This window comes from Lepidochelys kempii, chromosome 15 (genome assembly GCF_965140285.1).
Source record: "Lepidochelys kempii isolate rLepKem1 chromosome 15, rLepKem1.hap1, whole genome shotgun sequence".
Taxonomy (NCBI): Eukaryota; Metazoa; Chordata; order Testudines; family Cheloniidae; genus Lepidochelys; species Lepidochelys kempii.
Window position 1 is genome coordinate 10,427,800 of NC_136394.1, and position 26,185 is coordinate 10,453,984.

Below are 26,185 nucleotides of genomic sequence, written 5' to 3' on the forward strand. Positions count from 1 at the left end.
TTTTAACTAGAACTCCCTATTGATTCAACTGAGAATTTTGCTTGAAAGTGTATGTCACAATATCGCCCTGTGTAATTTTTAATATGTCTTTCTCAGAACAGAATCTCGGTGCTTTGCAGATGACGGGTGCAATATTAGAGTTCATCATTCCTATCATGTCTGGGTAGGATCTTGCCCTGCTTACTCAGTTCTTCATAAAACTCCCACTGAAATCAATGGAAGATTTACCCACACAAAGGCTGAATAAGAAAACCAGGTTTGGACCAATAAAAATAATGCTTAACTCTTATGTGGTGTTTTACATCCGTTACTAAGTAATCTTCAGAATCTCCCCGTGATGCAGAAAAGTACTATCCCCATTTTACAGACAGTAAATGGAGGTGAAGTGACTTGCTCAAGGCTGAAAAGGGAGTCAGTGGCACAGCTGGGATTTGGAATCAGTGACTCCTGGCTCCCAGTTCTGTTCTCAGATCATTAAGACACCCCTCTTGTCTTACAATGGGGCTCTTGTCTGAGTCAGCACCTGCTGAATTGGGCCCATTGTGAAGATGCATTGCACCCTGCACAGTTGGAGGAGAAAAACAGGCTGTCAGGTTTGCATTGTGAAATGATGATGGACTCAGTGAAACATCAGAGCTGTAGGAAATCTAAGGAACACGAGATGCCAGTACAGAAACTCCAAGCAGGACAACACAATCTTCCTCGTGCTGGCAAAACTGCTCCAGACCTGAGATTTTTCTCTGCACCCGTCTTGCATCCTCCAGGCACTTGCTGCTTCTTGAAAGCAAGCCCCCTTTTCCTCCCTGCATGTGTTACAGGCAGAGACAGATGGAAACTTTAAATCGCTGGCCTCAGCTCCTGGATCAGATTAAGACCTTTCACTTCTTACAGGACAGCTGCATTCTGCAAAACAGCAGTGTACAAGTATCCTGATATGTAACTCTAGAGCAAGGCTTCTAAATATAAGAGGCATTTCTGCTCTGCCATACAAAGTGTGTCAGACAAATGTTTAAACAGCATGCTGTATATATTTCATTAGATTGAGCGACAAATTAATACCAGTAAGACAATATGAAGATGAAGTCCTGTAATGCCCATCTGCTGGGATATCAGCAAGCTTCACAATTCATGCACTGAAGATTAGCACTGGAGCACCCAGACAATTTCAAATAATCATTTTAAGAATGATCAAACGCACACATCCGTGTTAATGGGGAATTAAAATCTGCAGCAGCATATATTCAGCCAATCCCCATGTGATGACACTGTGTCTGGGTGTCGCTGGAGTTCGTCTGTCCCCATGTTCTCACACCGCGTCTGCGTGTGACCCCTGGAGGCAGCCTGTCTCCCCCACATGCTCTCACTAGGTCTGTGTGTGCCTGGGTCTGCAACTTCATCATGCCTATGTGTTCTGGAGGCCACGTGCACTCACGTTCTGTTCTGGATGAGAAAGGGAGGATGTCCGCCTCTATCCCTGGAAACAGCCTGTACTTGTATGCTGCCGCAGTGTCTGTCTGTCAACGCCTGTGTCTGTGCTATAGTGTATCTATATGGCTGTATGCAGCCTGTTCTAATCTGTTGATCTGGGGCCTGATTCTGCTTTTCTTTATAGCCAGTGACTTGAATGACTTACTCCAGTTTTGCACTAGTAAGAGGAGAATCAGGCCTGTTGGCTGTGATCCCTAAAGGTGCTTAGGCACCCATCCACCCTTGAGGCTCCATGGCCATTCTCAAAACTGCTGCTCAGCTGCCACCTATCCCCATGGGTGCTGTGTTTCCACCCATCAGCATTTGCAAAGTCCCCCAAGCGCTGGTGCCAACACATAGCTGATGACTTGCTGAGAGCCCTGGGCACCCCAAAGCAGGATTCTCAGGAACATGCCTGTCTCACCAGCGGAGCCTGGGCCTATGAGCATACACAGAGCACACCTAACACCTGTTACCTGCCTCTGCCCCCAATCAGGAGGGCCAGAGGCAGGCCACTGATGGATGGAAGGGCAGCAGAGCACCAGCACAAAAGACAGCTAGGGGCGCTGGGAAAGGTCGGGCGAGTGTGAGAGAGGTATGGAGTGCGAACAGGAGATCGTTTTGGCTGCTAGAGTGTGGGCTGTTTAAGCAGCTGGCGTGGCTTAAGTGCCTGGTTCCAGAAGAAGGGCTGCAGCTGAGGCTCCCAAGTGAAGGGAGGTCCGTGTCTCTGGCCCAGCAGCCAGAAGCTTAGATGCCTAAATCCCTGCTCCCTGCCCTGTCCTCAGCATGTCCTTCCTGGCCAGCTCGGGTGGCTTCCCATTCAGCTGACCAGTTTCTGAAAATCCCTTTGTTAGGTTTCTAACTCTTCCCATGCACTGTATGGGGAGCGTGGATGCATAGCTCAGGGCTGAGGATTCCACTAACGGCAGGCCACTTAGGGTGCATCTACACAGCAATGAAACACCCACGGCTGGCCCAGGTCAGCTGACTCCGGCTACAGGGCTATAAAATTGCTGTGTAGACATTCAGGAGCCTGAGCTCTGGGACCCCAGGAGGGTACATCTACACTGCAGCTGGGAGTGAGCCTCCCAGCCCAGGGAGACAGACTCATCCTAGCTTGGCTCGAGCTAGTGCGCTAAAAATAGCAATGTGGACATTGCAGCTTGGGCAGCTGCTTGGGTCTCAAGCCCAGTTCATGGCAACCAACAAAGGATGTTTCTGAAACAAAATATGCTTCCAGAGACCCCAGCAGCTGCTGACTGAAACTGATATTCTTGTCAGTTTCACTACTGCTGTTCTAGCTGGGAGCCTAGGGCCATGGATTCCAGGGCTGCCTGGCTTCTGGCTCTGTCGCATCAAGCTTGAAAGCTGTGAGAGCCCCCTAGGTTTCTAGGCTCCTGCTCCATGGCAGGGAACCTGGCAGCTCTAGAAACCCTAACATGGAGGGGCTACCCCAAAGCTGTAGACTCATGAAGCCCAGGGTCTCTGGCAGTGGTCGTTCGCAGGATGGGCTGCTCAGACCTGGCGGCCCTAGGTTTGCACTGGAACCCTTCCTGAGGCTCAACAGAAGTTTGTCAAACCGGAGAGATTTCTGAACAACATCTCAGAGTGATAAATTGGCAATTTCTGACCAAAACTCTGTCCAGAAATTCCAAGCCAGCTCTAATTATGACATCATTATTCTGGACAATAAACAAAATCCTTTCTAAAATTAATTTCTGAGTATGACGTTGCTTATCAGTTTTAATAGTAGGGCCATGTCCTGCTTGCTTTACTGACCTGAGTATTCCTCTTGGACTTCAAACAGGCTACAGATGGTAGTAAAGGGAGACAGATTTGCCCCTTTCTTTTTGTTAATGATATAATAAAAAACATGTATCATGTAGAACGCTTTATCTTGCAAATTTTTTACAAACGTTACCTAACTGAACCTCACGCACCACTTAGATGATAAAGAGCTGAGTGAATAATACTTAATATGTAACTTACTCAATTAATTTTGCTTTTTGCAGCTTGTGGAATGTCTGTAAGTGGATTGTGGTTTTTCTCAAATGGATCTGTTCAAAATTATTCAATGAATTTTTTCAGCCATTTCTTTCACCTTGCGGATTCCCATTTGAAATGCAAGCTATGTTGCTTAATTGTGATTGGTCACCTAGGTCACATGGTATTGTTTCTGTTCCCTGACTGGACAAGTATAACCGTTACAGTAGAGTTTCTGGTGGGATCACTCATGGAAAGTTATTTAAAATTAGTTTTCTGTAAGCATTTGAATGTCCAAGCCTAACATTTGCTTTCTATAAGCATTTGGGAAACTCTAGTTCATACATGTTAATGGACAGTGAACACAAAGGGACTTGAACACACCTGGAGCAAATTCATTTAAAAATCTGAATTTATATTTAAAAAAATGTTTGTGCAATATTCACCTATCTTTACTATGTATCATTATCTGAAAAGGACAGCCTAGGTATACTTAATACTGCCTCAGTGCAGGGGATGGACTACATGACCTCTCGGTCCCTTCTTGCCCTACATTTCTATGATTTACAACTATCCCTATTTTACAGATGGGAAAACTAAGGGGGAGAGAGATTAAAATGCTTCCTAAAGGCAATATAGGGAGTTGGTGTCAGAGCCAGGATTAAAACTCAGGACATTTTTATCTCACTTTCTCTCTGCTAGGTATTTGTGCAGCTCTCACTGCCATGGCCATTGCACCAGGTTGTCCTATCAAATTATAGAGAGCATATGAGTGGTCCATAACTAGACTTCTCTTTTCACTGTGCACCATGTGCTGCTCCTGCCATTTACTGGTGGTTCGTGGGTGCTGAGCACCCCCTATTTTTTTCTTCGGTGGGTGCGTGAGCCCTGGAGCACTCACAGAGTCAGCAGCTATGCCTGCTACCAGCGGGCCCCTTTCTCTCTGACACGGGACTGCTTTACAGTCACACAGTCCAAGGCATGGAGGCTTTGAATATCTTTAAAGCAGGCATGTGGAATAGATAGGAAGTCTCACTCAGACCCAGCCAGAACACATACAACATAGTGATATCACCCAAATGATGCTCTAGCTATCTGAGGCTTGGACAAGCACAGGATCAAATGTTTAATATGCTGTGGATTCCAGAAAGAGGTGGTTTTATTTTTTTAACTTGACAGAGAACAGAGGAGTTAAGTTGGACTGTGAAGGAGAAGAAGAATCTAGAGTAGGGGAACCTGACTAGTTAAGGAACATAAAAAGTCACAGAGAAGCAGTAGCTAGGGTTAAGAAAAGCAAAGAAGAAAGTGTGATGTACTAAGTAGCCTACAATTTTTTGGTAATGTTTTTATGGGGTGTTACGGCTGCTCTAAGAAACCCTGGAGACACCTGTTCTCAGTTTATGCTCAGAACAGACAGCAATAATGCAGGTTTCTCCACCTGTCCTCACCAATGAGCATAATCTTGACCTGGAGGGACTGGGTGAGAGGGGGAATTTTGTATCCAGGGCCTGTTCAGCCCTTGGTCTCTCTGCTGAGACTGTCAATGAAGGGGAGCAATTAATGCCAGTTGTTGTGGTTGGGCCTGAGCTAGAAAATTCAGATCTGGATCCAAACTCTGGGAGTGTTTGAGTCTGGGGTTTTGGCTCAAGTATATGCCTACAAACAAAAAACTAACGGAGTGCTGGCCCTGGCAAGCTTCCACCCAGCTCCTGTGTCAGTAGGCCACAGCCCTGACCTGGAGGAACCTGACAGATCATGAACCCCAGAAAGTAAAATCAAATAAAGCTCTCTTTCATATCACATGTTAATGTTAGTACATCCATTGACTTGGGTTTCGAGTGACTCGTGTTTGTGAGATGTGTGGGCAGCGCCTCTCAGCTGACTTTCTCTTTGCTATGGTGACACTTCTCTCCATGTGAACCACTTCAGAAATCTCTAAGGATGCCTTAGCCATGTTCCTGTTTCACTGGCCACACCCCTGCCACCAACAGCCAAGAAAAGGCTATAAAAGCTACTATGTAGCTCTGCACCACCCAGGGTTCCCCCAATGCTGGGGTTAAGCCTTCCACAGCCACAGAAACTGGTTTTAAAGCAGCTCTGCACCAGCAGAGCAGCACAAAGCTTCCATCGTGCCCTGGAGAACTAGCTTCATAGCTTTTTTGGCCCTATAGAAACTACACCTGATGTTGCTCCCAATTAACTGAGTGCAAGTTATGCCATTTCCCTCAATGAGGGCAGGATTAAGCCCTACAGCCTTTGCAAAATTACCTGCCCCCATTTGACTCAGCCCAGACATCTGCCCATTTGGAAAGTGAGACACACTTCTCACCAGGAACATTTTTAATTACACTTGGCATTTTGGATTTTCTTGCTAATTAAATGTTTTAAAGAAACATATGTGCAACCCTACAAATATAGGAACCTGTTATGCAAGAATTTTAACTAATTCCCATTCTGCTTTAAGCCGGGTCTAGCACTGAGAAAATGAATGTTAAGGCAAGTGTGCTGAGGCGAGGGAGTGCTGGACAGGGTTGGAATACCCCCAGCTCCCTTTTGCACCAGCACAGGAGGCTGGCACTGGGGGATGGGGGGCAGAGTTATATGCTGTGCCCAGTTCTTTCCATCACTGCGGTAGAGAGTGGGGCAAATAGGAAAAATCACAGAGGGGGCCCCAGAAACTGTATTTAAAAGGAAAGGGAGTAATTCTATTGCTGTAATAAGCTAGTCCATGAAAAAGCTCTGCCAGACCCTTTCAGCATTATTTCAGATAATCTCCTGCTTCCCACGTCTCCAGCCTTAACTGCTGTAAGAGAACTGGGCTCCAAACACGGGATGTATGGGACAAAATTATACTTTGGCACATGGGAGAATCCTGGATGTGGACATGCTGGTCAGGAAATGGGATGATGATTTATAATGCACGGACAGCACTGTTATGGCCGTACATAAAACAGGCCAGTCACTGGTGTAATGTCAGCCAGGCCTGGTAACTCACGGGGAACGCATTCCCCATAGCTCTGAGCACAACCTGAAGTGCTCCCACTCATCTCTAGGGCTGCATTAACCCTGAAGCCTAGTGCTGGCAATTTAAATGGCAACCTTATCACATAGAATATCAGGGTTGGAAGGGACCTGAGGAGGTCAGCTAGCCCAACCCCCTGCTCAAAGCAGGACCCATCCCCAATTTTTGCCCCAGGTCCCTACGTGGCCCCCTCAAGGATTGAACTCCTGGGTTTAGCAGGCCAAAGCTCAACCCACCGAGCTGTCCCTCCCCCGCTTGTTAGCGGCTGCCCTGCTGATCAGAGCCGAGGCACAAGAAGGAGACACCTGGCTATGAAAAGCGGTGCCATGGGGTGGGGGCGGCGCAGAGTCTTGGAGAGCACCCCCTCCCCCACGTATCCTCCCCACCTGCCCCACGGCTACCCCACGGCACGCTTGCAACGCGACGTGGGATCCGTTGCACGGTCAGCGGCTGCTGCGGAGCCGGGGGCCCCTGAGGCGCCCAGGAAGGGGCATCCCCTGAACGGCAGAGCCTGGGGACGGGTCGCTTGGCGCCGCCCCCCCGCCCCGGGCTGTGCACCGCCCGCGGGGCTGACGATGGTCCCGCCCCCCGAGGGGCGGGGCAGAAACGCCTGAGCCCCGCCCCGGAGTCCTGCCCGAGCGCGGCGCCGACAGCCGGAAGTGCCGGGACGAGGGGCGCAGACTGACCGGAAGTTCAGGGGAAGGCGGCGCTAGTGACCGGAAGCGCAGCTGCCGGGGGGCAGGTTCGAGGGTGACTCCGCGGACGCGGGGAACGGTCGGAGCGGAAGCCCGCCGCTGGGGGCAGGGAGAGGGGTGCGCAGGAGTCGCCGGAAGCGGAAGCAGCCCGGGCGGGAGGACGGACGGACGGACGGACGGGGCAGGATTCCGAAGGGGTTTCTGAGGAAGACTCGGGGGCGGCAGCCGGTGAGGTGCGGGTGGCGGGTCCCGTCGCTCCAGCCCCTGCCCGCTGGGTATCGCCGTGAAGCGGGGGGTCTGTGCCCGGGGCGGAGGCGCTAAGCGGCCCGGCGACCTTGAGGCGATGGGTGGCGAGGCCCGGCCCCGCCCCGCCCCGCCCCGGGGGCCCGTGGAAAGCGGCAGGGAGCAGGCTGGGGGTGGGGCTGAGGGGAAGGAGGAGCGGCCTGGGCCCCCCGGCGGTGCCGTGACCCGCGTGCGGGGCGGGCTCCCCGCGCTGCCGGAGAGGAGCCGGCGCTCGGGGCTGAGTTCCGGGCCAACCCGGGCCCGGGGGCTCTTGGAGCCTGAGGACGCTGCCCCCTTTGTCCGCGCTAAGTCGGGGAGTATCCGCGCCCCACCTAGCGGGTTCGGGGGTCTCATTTCTGATAGACACGTGACCGCACCCACCAGCGCTGACACGAAATCACCGCGGTCGAGGGGGGCCATGGCGCGAGAGCGAGCTCCCCCCCCCACCCTTGGGAGCCGCCCGTGCGGGGCCCGGTGGCGGCCCACGGCAAGGGAGCCTTTTGCGGCCGCTGCCAGTGCAGCATCGGTTCTGGAGCGAGGTGGCGGGTTTCTGCTGCTCTCTGTAGTACAGCAAAGAACGAGACTCCGGCCTCAAAAGGGATCGTGGCACCGGCGGGCTCTTTCTGTAGAGTAAAAAGTCACGAGTCAGTTTCACGCTGCCCCTTTACTCTTCTGGGATAGACTCGTAGAAACGTAGGGTTGGACGGGACCCTAGAGGTCATCTGGTCAAGCCTACTATGTTGAAGCTGAGCCATGTATACCTAAGTCATTGCTGACCAGTGGTTTTCTAACCTGTTCTTAAAAACTGCAGTGAGAGGGATTCTACAGCCTCCCATGGTAATGGATGCTAATACTTAACTATCCATATAGTTTGAATGGTTTTCCTCCTATCTAATCTAAGCCTCTTTGCTGTAGATTAAGGTGATCACTTCTTGATCTAGTTTAAGTGGACAGGGAGAACAATTGATCACATCCTCTCGATAACAGCCCTAATATATTAGGTCTCCGTTCGTCTTTCCTCAAGACTGAATATACCCTGCAGTTGGCTTTTTTTGTTTTGTTTTTGTTTTTATTTTAAGAAAAACCTTTTAGCCTTTCTTCATAGGTTAGATTTTCTAAACAGTTTATCATTTTGTTGCTCTCTTCTGGATTCTGTCCAATTTGTCCACATCTATTTTAGACCGTGGCACCCAAACTGAACACAGTACTCTAGCTGAGCCCTCACCAGCACTCAGTGGAGCAGTACATTTATGACCCATGTTATACATACAACACTCCTATTAATACATCCACTTAGCCTGGTAATAATTTCTGCCTATAATTAGTGTCTTTATTAAATTAGGTCACGTAATTTTTGTATTTTCGCAGTAATAAATGGGTTTAGTAATTCTGGACTCCAGGTGTTAATGTTATACTAATAAAGTGACATGTCTGTCTGAGCAAATGAGGGAACTCTTGATCTAGATCTCAAACTAGGGTCTGTGGACCCATGGGGGTCTACAAGTATATTCCAGGGGGTCTGAGAGTCATGTCGGGGGGCACTGGCCCCACTGATCAACACCCCCCCACCCCCGTGCCTCCTGCATGCTGTGGAACAGCTGTTCAGGAGGGGCAGGAATGGGTGTACTCGGGGCAGGGGTGTAGCCACGGGTGGGCCTGGGTGGCCCACGGCCCACCCACTTAGGATCCAGGCCCACTCTCCAGTGCTTGCCCCGCTCCACCCGCCCAGCTGGTACTCCAGCCGGAGAATGGCGTTGGGGCACCAAGGCTTGCTCTGTTCTGCCCACCTGGCACTCCTGCCAGAGCAAGCGCCTGCACCCCTGCTAGAGCGCCGGTGGGGCAGATGGAGCAGGATAAGCCCCTGCCGCCTGACTGGAGCACCAGGCAGATGGAGTGGGGCAAGTCCCCGCATCCCGACCCCTTCTCAGGCTGGAGCTCCGGGCGGAGTGGGTAGGGCCTGGGAACGCCCATTTTTCTGGGACCCTGGATTGGCCCAGTGGCTACTCTGCCACTGGGAGGAGAGCGAGCAGGAGCCTAACGGCGGTAGAGAACTTAAAAAAACGTAGGCCCGCCGGCTAGGGGAGCTGGCCCCGGCATGGGACGGTGGGATCTGGAAGGGAGCCATGCACGCTTGAGAGCAGCGTCTCCTCCCGGAGCTGGGTGAGTACCTGGGGAGCCCCTGGCCAGAGGCTCTATCCATCTGCAGAGGATGGGGGGAGGTGGACCCCCTGTAATTGCCTGCCCACCTGAAGTTGGGGCCCACCCAAATATCCCATGCTGGCTACACCACTGGCTCAGGGGAGGGGTGGGGGAAGAGGAGGGGCAGGGGTGGAAAGAGGTGGGGTGGGGCCTTGGGGGAACGGGTGGAGTGGAGGCAGGGCCTGCGCTGAGCAGGGGACTTGGGGGCTTCGGAAAAATTTTAAATCAAAATGGGGGTCGTCAGGTTGCTAAAGTTTGAGAACTGCTGAGACTATGGGATAATTAATGGACATCTTCCAGGTGTGTTCTGCTGGGGTCTCATCAGAGTTTGTTCCTTGAGCTTTAGAAAAAATAAAACTATGAAAACTTAACATACAGAAAAGAAAAGGAGTACTTGTGGCACCTTAGAGACTAACCAATTTATTAGAGCATAAGCTTTCGTGAGCTACAGCTCACTTCCTCAGATGCATATCGTGGAAACTGCAGCAGACTTCATATATACACAGAGAATATGAAACAATACCTACTCCCACCCCACTGTCCTGCTGGTAATAGCTTATCTAAAGTGATCATCAGGTGGGCCATTTCCAGCACAAATCCAGGTTTTCTCACTCTCCACCCCCCCACACAAATTCACTCTCCTGCTGGTGATAGCCCATCCAAAGTGACAACTCTTTACACAATGTGCATGACAATCAAGTTGGGCTATTTCCTGCACAAATCCAGGTTTTCTCACATCCCCCCCACCCCCATACACACACAAATTCACTCTCCTGCTGGTAATAGCTCATCCAAACTGACCACTCTTCAAGTTTAAATCCAAGTTAAACCAGAACATCTGGGGGGGGGGGGTAGGAAAAAACAAGAGGAAACAGGCTACCTTGCATAATGACTTAGCCACTCCCAGTCTCTATTTAAGCCTAAATTAATAGTATCCAATTTGCAAATGAATTCCAATTCAGCAGTTTCTCGCTGGAGTCTGGATTTGAAGTTTTTTTGTTTTAAGATAGCGACCTTCATGTCTGTGATTGCGTGACCAGAGAGATTGAAGTGTTCTCCGACTGGTTTATGAATGTTATAATTCTTGACATCTGATTTGTGTCCATTTATTCTTTTACGTAGAGACTGTCCAGTTTGACCAATGTATATGGCAGAGGGGCATTGCTGGCACATGATGGCATATATCACATTGGTGGATGTGCAGGTGAATGAGCCTCTGATAGTGTGGCTGATGTTATTAGGCCCTGTGATGGTGTCCCCTGAATAGATATGTGGGCACAATTGGCAACGGGCTTTGTTGCAAGGATAAGTTCCTGGGTTAGTGGTTCTGTTGTGTGGTATGTGGTTGTTGGTGAGTATTTGCTTCAGGTTGCGGGGCTGTCTGTAGGCAAGGACTGGCCTGTCTCCCAAGATTTGTGAGAGTGTTGGGTCATCCTTTAGGATAGGTTGTAGATCCTTAATAATGCGTTGGAGGGGTTTTAGTTGGGGGCTGAAGGTGACGGCTAGCGGCGTTCTGTTATTTTCTTTGTTAGGCCTGTCCTGTAGTAGGTAACTTCTGGGAACTCTTCTGGCTCTATCAATCTGTTTCTTTACTTCTGCAGGTGGGTATTGTAGTTGTAAGAAAGCTTGACAGAGATCTTGTAGGTGTTTGTCTCTGTCTGAGGGGTTGGAGCAAATGCGGTTGTATCGCAGAGCTTGGCTGTAGACGATGGATCGTGTGGTGTGGTCAGGGTGAAAGCTGGAGGCATGCAGGTAGGAATAGCGGTCAGTAGGTTTCCGGTATAGGGTGGTGTTTATGTGACCATTGTTTATTAGCACTGTAGTGTCCAGGAAGTGGATCTCTTGTGTGGACTGGACCAGGCTGAGGTTGGTGGTGGGATGGAAATTGTTGAAATCATGGTGGAATTCCTCAAGGGCTTTTTTTCCATGGGTCCAGATGATGAAGATGTCATCAATATAGCGCAAGTAGAGTAGGGGCTTTAGGGGACGAGAGCTGAGGAAGCGTTGTTCTAAATCAGCCATAAAAATGTTGGCATACTGTGGGGCCATGCGGGTACCCATAGCAGTGCCGCTGATCTGAAGGTATACATTGTCCCCAAATGTGAAGTAGTTATGGGTAAGGACAAAGTCACAAAGTTCAGCTACCAGGTTAGCCGTGACAGTATCGGGGATAGTGTTCTTGATGGCTTGTAGTCCATCTTTGTGTGGAATGTTGGTGTAGAGAGCTTCTACATCCATAGTGGCCAGGATGGTGTTATCAGGAAGATCACCGATGGATTGAAGTTTCCTCAGGAAGTCAGTGGTGTCTCGAAGGTAGCTGGGAGTGCTGGTAGCGTAGGGCCTGAGGAGGGAGTCTACATAGCCAGACAATCCTGCTGTCAGGGTGCCAATGCCTGAGATGATGGGGCGCCCAGAATTTCCAGGTTTATGGATCTTGGGTAGTAGATAGAATATCCCAGGTCGGGGTTCCAGGGGTGTGTCTGTGCGGATACAGAAATGATTGGTTATTGTGAAATAAAAGAAAAAGTAATTGAAACTTGAAATAATGAGTTAATTACTTAGAAAGTTTGGCAACACTAATGTTTTAAACAGATTAATAGTAATTATCAAGTATTTAATTTTCTTATACAACTTCAGTGTTTGTTTCTGTATATTGATAGTTTGTGTATGGGATAGATGGGACGGGAAGGGTTCCTATCAGTATTACAATTAGTAATTGGATTGGTGAGTTGGCAGACTTCGGAATTTTTATCTGAGATACTTGAGTCTGGATATTGTAACTTCATGGGATTGCTAAAAAGGGAGATTGGAAGAAGTTCTTGAAACAGTGCATCAGTGAATTGTTGATGAATATTACAAAGACTTTCAGTTATAAATTTTCATAAGAGAAAACTGATTCAATAAATAACTCTTAGTGACTCTTAAATTGGGGGTTAAATCTAGACTCTCATACTTGTTACCAGCGATAGAAAAGGCTGCACTTGTGCAGTATGCTATTAGACATTTAACTTTATCATTCCAATATATATCTGAATATTGATACAAATTTGGCTGGCGAGCAGAAATAGGAGGCTCCCTGTAACCCAGACTTAGGTGGGGCTTTGGACACACCCCTCTCATCAGTATCTCCCATTTACTACCATAGGCTGCTCTCTCCCTTGCCTTTCTCTTTCCATTCATGGTAAAGGGAGTAACGGTGCCTAATCCAGGATTTGTGGATTTCAGTTATTTTCTTCGTGCCTCAAAGGTAGGTGTTGCAATGCTTAAGACCCTTTGTGGATCTGGGCCTTAAGCACTTAGGGGCCTTAGGGCATGGCTACACTTGCAGATGCAGAGCACTGGGAGTTAAATCAGCCTTCGGAGACCGCAGCAGGGAAAACCTGCCGAGTGTTTACACTCTTAGCTGGAAGCGCACTGGCGTGGCCACATTAGCAACTCTTGCAATGCCACAAAGAGCAGTGCATTGTGGCAGCTATCCCAGCGTTCAAGTGGCCGTAACATGCTTTTCAGATGCGGGGGGTGGAGTATGACGGAGTGTGTTGTGTGTATGTTGGGGGGGAGAGAGTGGGTTTTTGGGGTGCTGAGAGTTTGTCAGCATTCTGTCTTGTAAATTCAGACCCCACTCTCCCTGCCTCTCTCTCTCACACTCACAGCAAGCAACATTCCACACCAATGGCTTGCTTTGTCCTGGAGCCGATAAGTATGCCGGCTGTCAGAAAGGGGATATCCGCATTCCTACAGCCGATTCCAAAACAATGACAGGAGTGACCACTTGACTTAAGGGGATTATGGGACATTTCCGGAGGCCGATCAAAGCACAGTAATGCAACACCTCGTTCACACTGGCACTGGGGCATTTCAGCCGAGATGCAACAAGCGTTATGCTACTTGTGCAGGAGGATTACCAGGAGTGCTCCAGCTGCAGAGTCCAGGCGCTCTAAGTGCCTTGCCAGTGTGGATGGGTCGGGAGTTAGGGCGCCTGGGGCTGCTTTAATGCACTCTAACTTGCAAGTGTAGCCAAGCCCTTAGTCTTGCTGAAAGCCAATGGAACTGAGAAATGGAAGTCCCAGAAGCCCTTATGAAAATTCTATCCCAGATCTGGGGCTGGCTTGGTATACTGGTGGGATCCATGAAACCCTGACCTGAGGTTTAGTGGACTTGACACCTGTTACACTGGGAATGAGACTTTTTAAAAAACAATCCAAGTAATTAATAAAACTGAGTAAACTGAGGAAGAAATTATCCTCTTCCCTCTTTTTCACAGTTACTCTGGGTAAATTCATCAGCCTGGTTTTGTTCGTTTTAATAATAAACCTTGATTAGACAAATGCACCACCTTCAAACATCTGTCTCCCTGAATCTCAAAAAGAGCTTATCGCCCCTATAAACTTCCTTATAGTAGGTAGATCTTTCTGAAAACTACTGCACTGGCTATATTTGAAGAACATTTTATTTAAGTAAAATTGTTGATATTTTTGTGGGTAGTTTTGGGCCCGGACAAGTTCTTATTGACATCAATATTTGTGTGGGGTTGATTTTTTTTTTTTTTTTTTTTTTTGCCATTGACTGTAGTTGTTGCCATTATATATGTGTATGCCTATATTGGCTGGCTTCTGCATAGAAAAAACATAAGTCTTCGTTAACAGATAATGAAAGAAATCTTCCTTTAGCTCAAGTTGTAGAGATGTTGTTTTTGGGGCTCCAGGACTAAGCACTCTGATATTAGCTCCTGGTCATCTTTTGAGTGGTACAATAGAGGACCTTATCTTATGATGAGTATCTCTGAAGGGCCTCAGGAGACACTGAGCTTTTGTGACAACCACCTGCATGCTGTGACTTCAAGGTTGCCAGGATTTACTTCGCAACACAAAATAAACAGGGCTATATGCAAAGCTTTCCTTATAGTTATCCCTTTTGCCTTAGGAGCAAGCTTGTTGTTTTACGTACAATATAGTATATTTTAAAGATGTTTGTAGGGTAGAGTAATTGAATGATTTTCTATGACTCTGTAAATCAGAAGACCAGGTTTTTATTCCTAATTCCTTGCTTAGTGTCCTATCCACTGGTCCGTGCTAAGGGTGTGGAGTTGGGTCAGGGGGTATCTGTATGTTCCATTCCTCCAGTGTCGCTTATAAAATACAAGTCAAGCTGTTATGGTCTACTGATTACTATGCTTTCTGTCAGTACTGTGTGTGCATGAAAGGAGTAGGAATATCTTTCTGCTATTTTTTATGGCTGCCTTTGTGTTACTGTGCATGTCTAATTTATCACTGTCTGTTTTGCCGTGGGTTTATTTCTGTAGTCTCTTCTAAAAGCAAAGTGGCAGAGCTCAAATTTCACTAATATGTGTGTGTCTCAGTAAATAAGGCTATTTCTTTTCTTTTCAGGGCCTTAAAATGGGGAACACAAGCAGCGAGCGAGCGGGTATGGAGCGTCATGGGGGCCATAAGACGCCCCGAAGAGACAATTGTGGGGGAGCCATTAGTACAAAAGAAGGTGATAGACCAAAAATCTTGATGGATAGTCCTGAAGATGCAGACTTGTTCCATTCTGAGGAAATAAAGGTATCATAAGTTATGGCTCCTCTTCCGTCATAACCCTTGTAGCTTAGACATTCTATCAACTGTATTTTTGGAAGTCATAAATTTAGCCAATTTTCTGTATAAACTCAGTTTTAGAAACTTGAAGCATTGCTGACTTTCTCTTTTTTTAAGGGAAGAAAACCTTATTTCTTTGTTCTTCTAACCTTTGAGCAGATTTCTGCAAATGAAATACATTTTTCACAAAAATTGTAGAAAAACGAATAAGATAATAGGCTCTAATCCCTTGCCCAGTGTTGTCTATTAATGCACCACTTTCCTTTGCTGTATCTTTTTATCTCCTTTTATGCTTTTTTTAATCACCCGACTCAGTAACATTCCAGGTGATGATTCTTTCCACTTTAAAAGTTCTGTCAGAGTTCCCTAGTTAGTTTCTAATAGTCCTAATTTTGGTCTGTCCCCCTTGTTGGGTGTAATAAGAATGTTTAGCTCACTGTCTTCCAACTTAATTGATCATATGTTGCATTAAGCTGTACCCTGCAGACAGCAATAGCCTTCCTGTGGTCTAGTTGCAAGTTCTCTCTGGAAGGCATTTTGCAGGGTCTAACAAATGCCTTATAAAAGAAATTCCTTTTTAATTATTTTTTACTCCTCAGTTTAAATATATGCAGCTACTTTGTGTGCTTCTCCCACTCAATGATAGTTACTTCTCTGGTTTAATTGTTTTGCATTCTGTTTTAATATCTTCTGCCAATTTGGAAGGCTACTAATCTTTCAACTCATGGGTTATTTACAAACTGACTTGCAAACTGTTGAGATACCAACTTCTGTCTCTAACAGTGACTACCTGCATTTGTTTCCAATTTGTGGGAATGTTGAAGAACACGCATAGGGTTGAGGATACCTTTGGTCAAATGTTACCTTTCTCTAAGCTTACCTCTCCTTTCACAGGGCAAAGGAGCCAACGTAGAACTTCTGTTGAGTAAAGTTTTGTGCTTCTAGGCTCCACAAGAGAGAGAGGAATTTCTAGCTTGGCAGCAAGATCTGGAAGTGAGTGAAAAAGCCCCTGTTCAAGATCGGCCAACAGTCTTTCGCTGGACTGGGGGAGGGAAAGAGGTTTATCTATCAGGTTCCTTCAACAACTGGAGTAAACTTCCTCTTACAAGAAGGTAACAAACTGGTTAGGTTGCATCACTGGCATTCTATCTAAAGTTGGAAACAATTAGGGTCATGCTATTGTTATGCTTAGATTACTGCATACTTCTGTTAGCTTTGAGAGCTCTTGAAGAGAGAAGTTATAGAAATCTTAGCGTATCATGCTGAATGGTGGGACTCTTTGACTGCCAGAGGTGAAAACTTTGCCATGGAAATAGTTATTTGCTTGGCACTATGGAAAAGACATACACACAGTCCATTCCATGCAGGGTTTACTGTCTAAAGGTAGATGTAGAAGATGGGACACACTGGGAAATCCACAAGTGGAGATAATTTAGTGTGTTTTTAGGTATTTTGCCCCAAAGTGTTTTAGGGACTTCAGTAAAGAGGGTGATGGCTTGGTGGTTTTGAGAAGGGCATTCCATGCATAAGCAGCATGGGAGAAATTATGGAAACAGGAGTGGGGAAAAGGGGACCAATGGAGCATCAATACTAGGATTATTTTCAGACTGGACAGATTGAGCGGGGAATGTAGTGGGAAGCAAGGCCCAAGACACATGCCAGGATGGAATTATCAGGAGCTTTGGAGGGACAACAAGAAGTTTAAACATAGTGCAGTGCTTCAAGGGGGAGGCAATGGAAGGATTCAAAGAACTGGATGCCAGATCAATAAGCGAGGGAGGTAGTTTTGGCATGGTGGTCTGCAGAGTTTCAGTGTAGTCTCAGATCACAATTTAGACCTCTCCTAGCAAAGGTACAAAGAAATAATAATGGCGAGTGGGGGAGAAAAGTAGGTTTGTCTCCTACAGAGATAATGTTTAGAAAAAAGGGACATCTGTCCCCCTTTAATTTGCAATTGGCAGTCACTATAGTGAATAAGTAAACCCTGTTACAAAGTCCCTGTTGAATAGACACTCATTCCAAACTCAAATAGCAAAAACAGCTTCTCTGGGAACTTAATCTGCAGACTTTGCCCCCTTCCCTGGGAAGAAGTGAGGAATGGAGGACTCTTAGTGTTGCATGACCCATTGGCATGTGTTCACATGGCATGATTTCTTTCTATCTGAGCTACTGTGAAGACCTCAAAACAGGCAAGAAGCTCAAAGCACAGGAATGACAGTCTGATCAAACTGCATCTACTCAAAGCAGTTTTTCTGGCAGTAGTTAAGTTACTGCTTTCATTTTCACAGTTCTTGTTCATTTGATGGGTGAGATTTGTGATGGAAGATACTGAAAGTCAAGGATCTATTGCAGTGAACTTACCTTGTATGTGAAGCTCTGGCTGATGAGCCCAAACTAATGTGCTCTTACATTGTATTGAGTAACGAAGATGCGAGAAGAATGGCTTTTCAAAAACATAACATTAACCCTTTGACACCAGGAGCCTGGATTTTCAGGTGATCGGTGTTAATGTAAAACGTGCAGCTGTGCATATGAAGAGATGGGACTCAGCTGTCACTGAGGGGGTACTCATTAGCTTTAGCTGGTTTCTGTACATTTAGATTATTGCATTGGATTGCCTCAAGTGCTCTCTTAAAAGGGTCAATAACTTCAGGAACTGTCTGAAAGATTCTGTTTGAGATTTTTGCATTCTTTTTATCTTTATTTGCATTCTTTGTAATTGTAGCGAGTCTGTAGATGGACAGATTTTTCAGAATAAAATGTTAATTGTTTGTGTATTTATCTGAAATCACAGCCACAATAACTTCGTAGCAATCCTGGATCTGCCAGAAGGAGAGCACCAGTACAAGTTCTACGTGGATGGTCAGTGGACGCATGATCCTTCGGAGGTAACATTTTTATTCGATCCTGCAGGTTTACAAGATGATTCATGCACATGAATGAGAGAAATTAGTTGGCTTCCACGCTAACCTAAAAGAAAGGGCCTTTGCTAACAATAGCAATTGGTGGTTTGATCTGGTGAAATGTTCCTGGCCCCAGCTGGCCTGTACCAATCTGAGGCTAGTAATGCTGTCTGCCTGTTAAATAACCAGAGGCTAAACAAGAAGTAGGTGATGAGGACTGTGGGACATTGGTTTTTCAAGTCTGTAGAATATTAATAACCTGCATACCTTCTGAATTGTGACTTTTTGCCTCTGTTTCTTCCCAGCCAGTAGTAACCAGTCAGCTTGGTACGGTTAACAACATCATTCAGGTGAAGAAAACTGACTTTGAAGTATTTGATGCTTTAATGGTGGACTCCCAAAAATGCTCAGATATGTCTGGTATGAATCCATTTGTAATCTTATACCATGTGCTTGAAGTTACATAAATACCCTCTACGTTTAATTCCTGGTCTTGAATTAAATCCCCAAAGTAGAAGAATCTCACTTTTTATACCCAATCTGTTGGGGATATGTGCAGGGACCATGAAATGTAAAAGGAGAGAAGCTGGAATTAGTGAGGAGATTGAAGCAGAGTACAGGTCACTGATCAAACCCCATCTAGATTAGTAGTAAGTCCTTGCCATTTGAATGTGTGACATGAAGTGGTGATTTCAGACCACTCCCCGGTGAATCAGTAGCTAACTCAAAACAGATACTGAGGTTGACCGCTTTGACAGCAGTTTGAAGGTCATGGAGACTCACCTGTCTCTGACCCCTTTTTTCAGGATTGTTGTGTACTTGTGGGGAATGCCATGGCAGCATTCTGGGTACCTGGAGGATTTTGTTTCTATTTGCAAGCTTGGCCCCTTTCATATACACTAAATAATTTCAGTAATATTTTGTCACCAAGAAGGGGATTTTATTCCACTGTTTGCCAGGACTGCCAAAAACTAGCATAAAAGCAAATAATCTGTGGTAGCACTTAGTAATGAATGTGTGCTACAGAAATACTGGGCCAGGAAATCTCTTTCCCCCACTCCCCTCCCACTCCCTCAAAAAAAAAAAGGGGGGGGAGGGGGGAAGAGGGGAGAACAGGACCAACCCTTGAAGTTCTGACTGTTGACCCTACCCACCTGGTCTCCCGTAAGCAGACTCTGGAGTCTTTAAAATCATCTCTTGGGCTTCTTGCTAAAGATCTTTGTGCTTGAGCTTCACAAAACTTCCCAAATTCTGTAACCAGATTCTGAAATTTGGGTTCCCTTTGCATTCTGTCAGCTAGTACTGGTCCCATATTTGTGTGCTGTTGGAGTAGAATCTTGCTGATGAGCAGACCAGTGTCAAGATTAACCCGGTATTATGAACAGGAACTACATACTGAAATGATGTGACAAAACTTCCTACTGTGCTATGTAGCTGCAGCTTGCAAGAGCCCTGTCCTGAGTGATGGTTGTATTTTTTAGTTTGTTTCTGGCTCAGCAGGAAATGTGTCCCAGGAAACCAAAGATTTCATCTAGAGTGTACAGGAAGTGTGGCATCTTTATAGTTTCTGGAGGATTTACTCTATAGCGCAATTAGCTTCTGTCATACACAGGTTTCTGGATGTGAAATTACTACTGCAGCTTAAAGAAGATAAACTCTTTACAGGTACATTAAGGTTAAATATTTTACCATCTCCCTAACAGAGCTATCAAGTTCACCCCCAGGACCCTACCACCAGGATCCCTATGTTTGTAAGCCAGAGGAACGTTTCAAGACTCCACCTATTCTTCCACCACACCTGCTGCAGGTGATCCTGAATAAGGACACTGGCATTTCTGTGAGTGGACAACTTTCTTCTTTGGGTCAGGGTCAAGTATTTAAGAGGTTAAACGTGCACTGGAGCTGCTTTTAACAATCCCAAACCTTGGAAATGTCCCCTAGTGGGTGAGATCTTTATTACCGAAGTCCAAACTGATCCATTATCTTAATTGATGCTTTTTCAAAACCAAAACAGTTTCCCCACCCATAAATCCTAATCTATACCCTGCAAAATTATCAGAACTTCTGAGAACATAGCAAACCTGGTCCCGCCTTAAGTGATCTTTGATCGTATTGGAATTTTGACGGGGAGCCAATACAAAGATTTGTTGAGTGGTTGCCTGGGAAAGACAATATGCCATAATTTAGTCTTCCACTCTCTGTCTCCTCCCTTTATATGCTTTTCAGTGTGATCCAGCTCTACTTCCTGAGCCCAATCACGTCATGCTGAACCACCTCTATGCGCTTTCTATCAAGGTAAGGGAGTCCTACCTTATCACAGCAGTTGCATTTAGTTAACCATTACATTGTGCTAATTTGTTTTCCATCTTCCCTAGGATGGAGTGATGGTGCTCAGTGCCACTCATCGTTACAAGAAAAAATATGTGACTACATTGCTGTACAAGCCAATATGATTAATCCTGCGGTTAGTGAGCAGGTATCCTGGGGCGATGAAGTGCCAGAGGGAACAATTCTTCGTTAAACCAAAACATATGCATGGCCTATGCTATTGTAAACAGACTCTGATTTCATATGGTTTTAAAGACTTCACATTTGTTTCATATTTGCCTTGTTCTTCCAGTGCCATCTGGAAGTTTTCAGACTCAGCCAGGACCAAAGAGATGACTGGTGGTGCTGCCATTTTTTCAGCTCAATAACAATTGCCTGGGATCTACCAGTGAAATCAGGGTGGGAAATGTGGGGATAGTGACCACTCAAATATCGTTCATGAGTGATACAGGCTGTGGAAAATAATATTCTAAGAAGTGCAGGATCCTTGCTGACTGAGTGGCTGTTTTTATCATAAAGCTCAAACATTCAACTGTATTACCACCAAGCTCCCCAAGAGCCCATTCCCTGGCTCGACTGACTACGCGTGAAAAATGGCATTCTTTCTGTTCGCAGCTTTTTTGGGCAAAGCCAGAGATGCTGCCGCCACTCGCTATTTCTTTGTTTGTTTGTTTGTTTAATCAGTAGACGGGGGTTGAGTATGTTTTCCAATGTGAGTGACGCTCTTGCATTGTTTCTCTTGGGAGAACTTCGAAATAACTTTTCCTGAGTGGAATTGCTGATAAAGAAAATTGTTCTGAATTGCAGGGTTTTGTGTAGATCATGTAATGCACCCTGCGATAATCTGTTCCTGTAACAGACTTGTAGCTCTCTTGCCAGTAAGGACTGATTTAAACTGAGCTGGGTTCCTATAAGGAAATTGACCAATTTAGCATAAGGACTTTAATTCTTCAGCATCAGCTTTTATCAAGTTGATGGTAAGGTGATTCCAAGTTACTTTAAAAACTGGATAGTAAATGAGATATTGAGGGGACAAGCTCATCTGCTACCATAAGCAGCTGCAGCCCCTGGGAAGTAGCACTGCACCCCCTTATGTCAAGGGCTGGATTGGCCCTGAATCTATATTTGCATTTGACTCCACCAACTTAGGCTCATGTGGTCTCTGCAGCAAGGACTCCCAACCATTTCTATCCCTTCGAGCTTTATTTATATTTTGTAAATGAACATAGTTCTTACAAAAGGTGCCAGGATGCCTTTCTTAGAGACTGATGATTTATTTGATCTCAAAACAAATGCAGTAGGAGCAACACAAAATTCCCTGCCACTGTGCCTCAGGCCTGACCTGCAGGGACCAACTTGGGGAATGTGTAGTGCCCGTCCGTTCCTGGGCATCTCTGAGAGCCAGTAAGAGTGCTGAGAGTGACCTCAGTCCGTGGCCTACTATACAGGGGTGCATATTACAAAAACCACCAGGTAGCTAATCAGATGGTGACTTAGATCATTGGTGACCACGATTAGATGTGATACAGTCAATGATAAGACTCATTTCCAGGCTTCTGAACTGTTCAATTGTCTTGTTACAATATTTTGAGTAGTTCAGGGCACATTGCTCTTGGGTTTTCTTTGAAAACACTACAACTCAGTGTTTTGAAAACATGGAATTGCTGTCACTGGCTGACCTCTTCAGAAACAAGTTCAAATATAAAGCATTTTAAGGAAAAATGGATAATGTGTTTGTTTCCTGTCAGCCCCACTGACCAAGACATTACTGGGTTGGCTGGCTGCATAATGCTTGGCTAATTATGCAGTTTCTCTCCCTGGTTAAATTGGTAGCTACTTTACTTTTATAAAACCAAGTTTGGACGCACATCTTCTCATCACACACTTGTAGAGAACAATACATTTTAAGATTGGTGAAGGGGGAGTAAACCAAGCTGTTAATGAGCTTTGGCCATTGGCAAACCCAAGGATTTCATTTCTGGAAAACTGACTGCTCTCTACCCCTGTTTTTGTTTTGTTTTTTTGTTTAAGGCTGTCACATTTCAAGCAGCTTGAGCAATCTCCATTTGTTGGCCTCCGTGATGCTGGGTATACTTGACTGCTCGGAAAGGTCTGTTTTAAGTTTGTTACGGTTAATAACAACTGTGAGAATGTCTGAGAGATGATTATACCTGGCACAGCACACCCTGTAATGTTTGTGAACATGGGCCAACAGGAAGTCTAGGCATGGGGAGGGCTCTGAACAGCGAGAAGAAAGCATTAAGTGCAGTTCCAGCCGTGCAGATTAGCTTAGCTGGAATCTCAGCCACAGTGGTGCCTCAAAGTATATCCATTGCTTTCACCTCGTCTGCCCACATCAGGGCAATGAAAGGCTGTCTCAAAAGTAAGAAAATACCCACACCAAAAACTTGATGCTCACGGTCATGTGATAAAGACAGCATAAACTTACATTACAACGCAGTCCCACTTTTTTTAAAAAAAACAAAACAAAAAAAAGAGTACTTTGTCATTTGAAACACCTTAATCTCTTAGTGTGGAAATACTAAATTATTAGGGCTGTCGATTAATCACGATTAACTCAAAAAAAAATTGTGATTAATTTTTTTAATTGCGCTGTTAAACAATAGGATACCAATTGAAATTTATTAAATATTTTGGATCTTTTTCTACATTTTCAGATACATTGATTTTCAGTTCCAACACAGATTACAGAGTGTACTCTGCTCACTTTATATTATTTTTATTACAAATATTTGCACTGTAAAAATAAGAGTATTTTCCAGTTCACCTCGTACAAGTACCGTAGTGCAATCTCTTTATCGTGAAAGCGCAACTTACAAATGTAGATTTTTTTTGTTACATAACTGCACTCAAAAACAAAACATTTACGAGAGATAATGATGCCTGCTTCTTATTTACAGTTTCACCTGAAAGTGAGAACAGGTGTTCACAGAGCACTTTTGTAGCTGACATTGCAAGGTATATACGTGCCAGATACGCTAAACATGCATATGCCCCTTCATGCTTCTGCCACCATTCCAGAGGACGTGCTTCCATGCTGTTAAAAAAAAAAAAAAAAAAAAGTGTTAATTAAATTTGTGACTGAACTCCCTGAGGGAGAATTGTATGTCTCCTGCCCCACATTCTGCCATATATTTCATGTTATAGCAGTCTCGGATGATGACCCAGCACGTGTTGTTCATTTTAAGAACACTTTCACTGCAGGTTTGTCAGAATGCAAAGAGAATGCAATGTGAGATATCTAAAGATAGCTACAGCACCCGACAGAAGATTTAAGAATCCGAAATGCCTTCCAAAATCTGAGAGGGATGAAGTGCGGAGCATGCTTTCAGAAGTCTTAGAAGAGCAACACTCTGATGCGGAAACCTCAGAACCCGAATCACCAAAAAAGGAAATCAGCCTTCTGCTGGTGACATATGACTGAGATGATGAAAACGAATATGCGTTGGTCTGCTTGGTGAGCTTGATAGAGTTGGTCTGCTTTGAATCATTATTGAGCAGAACCTCTAATCACCATGGATGCATGTCCTCTGGAATAGTGGTTGAAGCATGAAGTGGCATGTGAATCTTTATCACATCTGGCACATAAATATCTTGCGATGCCAGATCCAATGCTGCCAGATGAACACCTGTTCTCACTTTCAGGTGACATTGTAAACAAAAAGCAAGGGCAGCATTATCTTCCACAAATGTAAACAAACTTGTTTGTCTGAGCAATTGGCTGAACAAGAAGTAGGACTGAGTGGACTTGTAGGCTTTAAAGTTTTACTTTTTTTTTTTTGCAGGTTTTTTTTACGTACTTCTACAGTTGTAAATTCAACTTCCATGATAAAGAGACTGCACTACCGTACTTGAAATGGGGGAATTGAAAAATACTGTTTCTTTTGTTTTTTACAGGGCAAATATTTGTAATAAAAAATAAAGTGAGGACTGTACATGTTGTAACAGAAATCAGTATATTTATATAAATAGTACTAATTATTGTTTAACATCATGACTAATGCAATTAATTTTTAATTGCACAGTTAATGGTGATTAATTTTTTCATCACTTGACAGCCCTAACACTTGGCCACCCATTTCCCATGTTACTGTTGGCTATAAGCCACTGAGTCTCACTGTTACACAGAACCCTCTAGTTATTTATTTAAATGATCACCAGAGACGTCGGCATGGCCTGGTAATACAATAGTTTGCCAAGGTGTACTGCAGAGTAAAAAAGCTATATACTAATAAATATTAGCTAATAGAGTATACTGACATTGAAGCCACCGCCGGTCAGTTACATGCACTATTTAAAGTTTGGCAATAGATAACAGCTGTAATTTCAAAGTAATGTGAGAGTAATGATCTAGATTAGGACATGTGTGCTAAGTGCACTAGCCACCTAGCATGCTAATTGATACTAGGATGTGGAAGGGGATGGAATAGTTAGTGGGAGATCCAATCAGAGTTGGTTTTAAAGCAAAGCTGTAATAGCAGATTTCAAGAAGTGATTATTCTCTAATAGTGTTTGTGCAAGCAGGGAAATTGATACCTAGATGCATGTTTTGAATAAATAAGGGTTAATTCATACGAGAATAAAAAGGAATCCTTGAAGTGACCCAACAGAAATATAAATTGTTCATGAGTGAAAGGTTCAGGAAGGAAGAGCTGTGCTCAAATAAGTCATTAGCTTAAGCTAAGCTTCATGTATTTTCCAATTATGTCCACACCCGGATCACTTCTTTCAAAACTTTCCAGCAGCATTGCAGAGGAAGATGGGCACAAATATTTGTTGAAGATGGAGGCTGTCAGCCAACCATTTATAAATAACAGGCTGCTGCAGCCTTCTTTATATTGCATCACAGGCTGGCCCACCATGGGGCTGCAGAGCTCTTTTTGCTGGGCTCCAGAAAATCGGCACAGCGGGAGAGCTGGTGCAGCATAAGCCTTTTCCCCACAGGGATTGCCAAATAGAAAAAGCCTCGTGCTGTGTTTTGAACTCACTCTGTTCAGAGAGTTAAAGCTCATCGTTGTTTGAGGCCCTGCAGGGCAGCGCTCACACTGCTGGGGAAGACAGGGAAATGTTTGAGCCCATTGTGCCAATGGCTGACCTGTTACATATTCTGCTTTTGGAGGACGACTGAACATGAAAGTGCCCCTGGCAGCAATGGAAGAATGTGACAGTGGCTCCCAGAGTCTGTCCCGCACCCCCAAAGCTTCAGTGCATAAAGTCTCTGCCTTATTTCCCATGGCATCCAGTAGAACCCCTGCATGACAAGCTGCACGCCCAAACACAAAGGTTAATCTGCCTTTGAATGGCTCCTGCAAATTTCTGGCACATGGCCAACATTTAGTCATGGGTAGGTCATGGGTGATAAACAAAAATTCATGGCCCTTGACCTGGCCATGACTTAAATACCCACGATGACTAAATCTCTGTTCCCCACTGCTCTGGAGCTCCCGGTGTTGCTGCTCCAGCCACACTGGCTACTTGGGGGCTGCCCAAGCCGTGGCTGGTGCAGCTAGCCACAGGGCACCCAAGCAGCTGTGGGAGTTATGGAGGTTGCAGAATGTCACAGAAAACCACAACCTCTCACAGAATCGCAGCCTTAGTTATAGTGGCTCACTGTGCTTTGAGGGAGCTCAGAAAGGAGGGAATCTGGACCACTGCTGAGGCCACACTGGACACTAAACAAACATGCAG

The 26,185-nt window shown here is 45.5% G+C and overlaps 1 protein-coding gene across 3 annotated transcripts; it reads left to right on the top strand.

The window, feature by feature from the left end:
• The first annotated feature begins 7,241 nt into the window (after nt 1-7,241).
• On the top strand, nt 7,242-21,277 carry PRKAB1 (protein kinase AMP-activated non-catalytic subunit beta 1). 3 transcript variants are annotated; one of them, XM_073313409.2, is made up of 8 exons: nt 7,242-7,400; nt 15,036-15,212; nt 16,191-16,357; nt 18,040-18,133; nt 18,454-18,568; nt 19,852-19,985; nt 20,375-20,443; nt 20,524-21,277. In XM_073313409.2, the coding sequence occupies exons 2-8, from the start codon at nt 15,045-15,047 to the stop codon at nt 20,599-20,601; spliced, it is 825 nt and encodes a 274-aa protein (XP_073169510.1). In that variant the 5' UTR covers nt 7,242-7,400; nt 15,036-15,044; the 3' UTR covers nt 20,602-21,277. The 3 variants fall into 3 exon arrangements, with proteins under 3 accessions (XP_073169510.1, XP_073169511.1, XP_073169508.1); XM_073313410.2 differs by having other exon boundaries at nt 7,245-7,395; XM_073313407.2 differs by lacking the exon at nt 7,242-7,400 and adding an exon at nt 7,598-8,286.
• The last annotated feature ends 4,908 nt before the right edge of the window (nt 21,278-26,185 follow it).

What these genes read in the sequence shown, in the direction of transcription:
- PRKAB1 (XM_073313407.2), top strand. An exon ending in ATAAGGACACTGGCATTTCT is followed by an intron (nt 19,986 to 20,374) that starts GTGAGTGGACAA and finishes TATGCTTTTCAG; the next exon opens with TGTGATCCAGCTCTACTTCC. An exon ending in TCTATGCGCTTTCTATCAAG is followed by an intron (nt 20,444 to 20,523) that starts GTAAGGGAGTCC and finishes CATCTTCCCTAG; the next exon opens with GATGGAGTGATGGTGCTCAG.